The sequence below is a fragment of the Cephus cinctus genome, unplaced genomic scaffold (genome assembly GCF_000341935.2).
Source record: "Cephus cinctus unplaced genomic scaffold, Ccin1 Ccin1_scaffold0215, whole genome shotgun sequence".
Taxonomy (NCBI): Eukaryota; Metazoa; Arthropoda; class Insecta; order Hymenoptera; family Cephidae; genus Cephus; species Cephus cinctus.
In genome coordinates, this window is record NW_014332933.1 from 58,736 (window position 1) to 64,503 (window position 5,768).

General features: G+C 43.9%; 2 protein-coding genes across 7 annotated transcripts in view; one reads left to right on the forward strand and one right to left on the reverse strand.

Annotated features, from left to right (window-relative positions):
* LOC107265334 (acyl-CoA Delta(11) desaturase) overlaps positions 1-4,976 on the forward strand; it is a 63,679-nt gene extending 58,703 nt beyond the window's left edge. For 3 of the 4 annotated variants that reach the window (XM_025082556.1, XM_015734705.2, XM_015734704.2), the window contains exons 3-6: positions 268-398; positions 1,602-1,807; positions 1,864-2,064; positions 2,494-4,976. In XM_025082556.1, the coding sequence (XP_024938324.1) occupies positions 268-398; positions 1,602-1,807; positions 1,864-2,064; positions 2,494-2,785 (830 nt within the window). In that variant the 3' untranslated portion in view covers positions 2,786-4,976. The remainder of the gene's footprint in view (positions 1-267; positions 399-1,601; positions 1,808-1,863; positions 2,065-2,493) is intronic. The other variant, XM_025082555.1, reaches the window with a different exon arrangement.
* Positions 1-5,768, reverse strand: part of LOC107265332 (follistatin-related protein 5) — a 60,334-nt gene that overhangs the window by 39,909 nt on the left and 14,657 nt on the right. The window lies entirely within an intron of this gene.

The window sequence follows — 5,768 nt, forward strand, 5'->3', positions numbered from 1 at the left end:
CCCCCACCTCCCCCTTCCCACCGTAATTATTGGAGTAAAGAACAGAAATATTTTCGACGGTGGGCCATCCTACCGCATCAATTATTACTACTTCGAAGCTGGTGGAACAGTCCACGGGAGGAAACAGAGCGGGAATAAATGAGACTGACGATCAGTGGAAATGCGCTGGACGGACTTGAAACGAAGGACAATGAAAGAATTAGAGATAGCAGTCTAATGCATTTCGAATTACGTCTATGTATAGTGTTCTATTTGTGTCTCTTCGAGGTCCGATGTACGGCGTGATGGCGGGATTGGGAATCACAGCGGGAGCCCATCGTCTCTGGGCGCATCGCAGCTACTCGGCGAAGCTTCCACTCAGGATATTCCTCGCTTACCTTTACTGCATGGCTGGCCAGGTAGCAAATATTTTTCAGCTAGTACGAGTCTTCAGGCGGCACTAACTAATACCTTTTATCGCCTCGAAGTCAATTCAGAAGCGCCAAGTACTCATTCCGACTTGACAGCATTCCGGGAGAGACGCGTTAAAGGTTCAACTGGCCTCCGTCGTCCAACACAGTCCTCCGATCCTCGGGCGGCGATAATCTATCTTTAGTGAAATCCAATAATCATTTTATGGAAAGTGGATTTAAATGCGATGGCCAAATCGCCGGTTTAGCACTTTTCCTCGGCTCTCCCGTTCCTCCACCCTGCAATCGGCAAATCCGTACCGCCGGTTCCTTTCCTTAGGATTCCACCTCCTCCGGCCATTCTAACCCGGTCTCTGTCCCTTCTACATTGATGCGCCCAGCCGTTTTCCCTCCGAGAGATCACCCATTCGGTGATCTCCCCCCAAGCCGAAATTTTATCTGTTCACGCTGCAGCTTAGTTCTTCTTCTCCTGTCACCTGCGATAAAAGTCCTTGTCGAGTGAACGGACCTTTCGCGATTATAAACATTTTCCTTGTGGGTGCATCCACGCAGACATGTCGCAGAATTTATTAAAGAAGAATTCGAGTTAGCTCATGATGCTGAAATTCGCGTAATCTCAAGATATATGTAATTCTATAGTTCCACGTGCTCAACTGTGCGTCTGTGCGCCTGCATCTGTTCATACTCTACAAATATGTATGCGAGCCAAGCGCTATACAATGTATACAGAAGGAACTGTGGCTGAAGCAAGTTTATTTAGAATTCCTTGGTACCTCAGTCGGAGGTTGAAGCGCAGACGGGGAAGAAGACTGAGGCTGAGAGCACGAATGAATGTTAAGGGGGATGTATTCACCTATCAGTTACCGCCCCACGGCAATAATGGATCTAGCAACCGCGAACGGAATTTCGGTGGTGATTGCGATCGGTGCAATTTATGAAAAATTCTACTCTCAGTCTATCTACTGTCTTCTTATTCGAAAAACCAAGTACTGGATGTTTTTATCATAAACCTCGACTTGTGTAACTTGCATCGTGTTGTCCGCGAGTCCCGACTTCCCCCTGTAAAACGTATCACCGCGCGACGCGTAACAAGAAATCTCAGTGAAGACGAAGGAAACTCGCTGAACGTCAATGAAAAATAAAGATGAAAGAAATACGTAATAATTGAAAGTTTCCTTCCTGTCACCATAGACGTGCCTGTACAAATGGATCCGCGACCACCGAACTCACCACAGATTCACCGAGACGCCAGCGGATCCCCACGACGCCAGTCGCGGTTTCTTCTTCTCCCACGTTGGTTGGCTTATGATGAAACGTCATCCGGCCATTAAAAAATACGGTACCAAGGTCGACATGAGCGACATCCTCGCGGATCCCGTAATCCAGTTCGCTGACAAGTGAGTAGGGTCCATACAAGGAGAGTACGATGGGAGGCACCTAATCTAATTCTAAGTCCTAACGACACATTTAGGTATTACACGCCGATTATGCTCTTCCTGTGTTTCGTCCTGCCGACCCTAGTGCCGGTATATTGCTGGAATGAGACTTGGTACATCAGCATACATGCCGTGATCATTCGCTACGTCTGGCTCCTTAACGCGACGTTCCTGGTCAACAGCTTCGCTCACATGTGGGGTAACCGACCGTACAACAGGTAAGCCGCGAGGAGGAGATACATGACTACATCAGCTAAGAGCAGTCTTACCGTCTCGGAGACTCGAGGCTGTTAAGACAATAAACGTTTCTCTGAGCTGTATATGTATGTATATATATTAGATATTCACTTACATGTATATACAATATGTGTATATACGTTTTCACACCTTATTTTGCTCATGTCCAATCAACCTTGCGCGGGAATTCGTATGGAGAATTTTGTTTATTAACTCCTCCTTATCTTGCTTCGAAGTAACTAGAGCATGATAAGGTTGGTAGAAAAAGATGCTGGGCAACTGCCCAGCGGATGTTCGTAAAGGACAAAGTCCGTGATCAAGACGAAAACCTCTCGAGCTTATCTAGTTTTTAACCTCGAAAATATTGTTGTTCCTCGCAAAAAAAGGATTTTCTCGATAACTTTTTGCAGGCTGGTGAAGCCCACCGAGAACCCCACGGTAGCGTTCTTCACTCTTGGGGAAGGCTGGCACAACTACCACCACTCCTTCCCATGGGACTACAAGGCGGCCGAACTCGGTGCGTACAGTCTCAATCCCACGACCGCATTCATCGAAGTGATGTCTTGGTTCGGCTTGGCCTATGACCTCAAGACCCCAAAAAAAGAAGTGATCGAAAAGACATGCCTGAAGAAGGGCGACGGAAGCAACAGCTTGTGGGGTCATCACTATAACCGTGAGGAGCCCCTGCAAAAACGTCACTGATCTTGCTTCCAAAGTATTCCTTCTTACTAGTGGCAAAGTGGCAAATGCCAATGGTGTGTCAATCTGAGAGTTATTAACGTCACCAGCGCAACCAAGAGTTACATTAACAGATAGTGGCATTGCCGTCAATTTTTTTTTCAAGCCCTGAATATACTTATAATTAGTCGTATGCCGCAGCAACTATACATATATACTATATCAAAGTGATTCCGTATCTTTGGTAGCTTAATGGTAACACATGCTTTAATGCTGTAGTACACCGTAGCAGAGCAGTTTTGTGCGAGTCTCTTGCTGCCTCTCGTTGCGTCTATGTCACGTAAACGCCCACAGTCGAGTCGATTGAATCAATTTTATCGATTGTATCGATCGATTCGGGTAGTGGCAGGCTCTCCCGGAACGAAGACACGGGTAGTTTTAGCTTTAAAGGTTACTCAAGAAATAGCGAAGCTCTTTCGTGAACGCAGGATTATTCAAGACAAAGGCGGCACCAACTATCGAAACGATCACGCTCAGTTCAGCCCCGTAGTAGAGTCAACAGTTCGCCTGCCACGTTTGCCTTGAACAATCCTGTTAATAAATATTTCAACTCGAACATTTATTAGTATAAGCGTATTGATATGTACGTAAACAGAGGATTTGCTCAAAACGAGATAAGGGCTCTTGCGACTTAAACACGTTGGATCGTGCCTCCAGTACTTGTTCCGATATAAGTTCATTCCGCGTGAGTCCTTTTGAGACTAATTAGAAAGAACAATTACACGGAAACCAATCAAATCTTCAAGGATCTTCACTTTCGAAATTTTTAAGTGTTCTAGAAGCGAAAGCATCGACGACTCGAGTAGGACGCACTGCTTGCTTAAGATAGCTTAGGTTAAGGTTATAGTCGAGTTCAAACAGTCTTTCTTTCCTCCAATAGCCAGTGCTATCTGACAGACTCTCACTGAGCAAGTCGGCAATGAGAGCATTCAGAGCCTGATGGCAATTGATCGGTACGCAGGAAGGAGCAGGGCAACTTGACGGAGAGCTTAAAAACATTTTCCGCAAACCAACCGACCAATTGCCAGGTTCTGTTTTGTGCTGTGACGAACTCAGGCAGAAGCCTCTTGTGTCGGAGCTTTTGAAGCTCCTATCAGCTGCTATTGGAAATAGGCTCGACTGCTCAATTAGAATATGTACAGTGTCATCAAGTATTTTAAACATAAAAATAAAGTTTAATCTTTGAAATATAATGAAGAAACGGCTGGTGTGGCATTCATAAAAATATTAATAATTAACCCCTTGATGCTGGAATAGTTTGAAATTATAATGCGAACTGGAACTAATTGGAAATAGAACTGGGCTCCTACAATCAATCGCATGCCAGTATGACGCTACAGAATGGAGTTACATTCAAATCACCCAAAGTCACCCAAAATACGCTTCGAAAATATAAGTTACAAGGGTTTTACGCGTGAAGAGAAATGCCGTGCATAAAAAAACGACTAATGAATTAATGACTAATTTTAATAATTTTTAAAATATTTCTACTCTTCTTTGTTATTATTGTGATGGAACGAGGACGTCGTGGATCGTTCGTTCGTCGAGGCCAATCGGTTGAGACCGAATTCAATAACCCGTTTGAAGGATCCATATGTCAACATATCGAAACTGAGGCGTCGACGTCTCGCTCTAGAATCGAGGTTAGCCAGGTGAACGGTCTCGCCTAACTGCCTAACCGCCTTACTGCCTAACTGCATAACTTCTTTGGCGAAATTGTTGCTAAGCCTAATAGATTCCCGCATAAAAGGCTGCGGGTGGCTATTAAATGATGTATGAATTTCAAGTCTCAGCTAAGCGGCCCATAAGCAGTAATTTCGGGCCATTCTTAACAAGTTGTGCAATATTCACTCGTAATAACGGTAATTTAGTATAACGACTAGGTCAGATGGCGGATCTTGGATTTCAAAGAAATATCATTCTTTCTTCATTTCTCATCAATCTATCTCATCGAATTTAACTGTGGATCGCTGATTGTGATGTTGATGGTTAATAATAAGAGAATATTCTTGACCAGTAGAGAAAAAGAAACCTGGAAAAAGACGGAAATGCGTGCCCCTCGATTCAAATTAATTGTTCAACTTTTCGTTAATTCATGTCCATTATTTTTAAGTATAATAAACCTATTTAAATAAACGTTAGCGTTATTGAAACATTAATCAATTTCGTTCTTAAAATTTTCTATGGAAATACAGATTCAACCTCCCGCTCTTGAGATTGCGATATACTTGGCTATTTGACGCTGCTTTTCCGCACGTACGTCACCGACACTTAAAGAAACGAGCGTTCTAGGGAAGCAGACGTCGGCAGTTTCGCTTCGTATGGATCCCGGCCTCTTGACGCTGACTGCTAAAACAAGATTTTTCAACTTGAAACATCAATAGCTTTGAAACTAATGGTCGGATCATATTTTTATCAGCAAATTTTGAGTTCGGTATCACCCCAACAGTCAGTACTCACTTCCATATTAACGTATCAAAAACAACTGTCTGACGACGTCATCTAAAAGCTTTAACACTGTACGAGTATTTATAAATCCTAAAAGGCCGTCATAGGGTCTATAGTACCACTTGAGAATAATTACCAGAAATTTCTAGTATTTGCTTATTTCCTCCTCTCGTAGTGGATTAACGTTCGAAAAGTAATAACGAAAGGCCATCACGTGGCCGTTGCGCCCATCGTGCATGGAGGACACGCCGCACCGTCGTCTTTGCCAGTTGCTTCGGAGAAGAAGCGAAATAAGCAACAGGAAGAGGGAATGAGGAGAGCAGAAGGAAGGCTGTGTAGGGCGCGTAATTAAAATGAGCCAGTGAGGGATGCCTAAGATAAATCTTTAAGCACGACATTTATACTCGAATATAAATGATATACACGTACCTACCAGGAGAGAGAGAGAGAGAGAGAGAGAGAGAGAGAGAGAGAGAGAGAGAGAGAGAGAGCGAGAGAG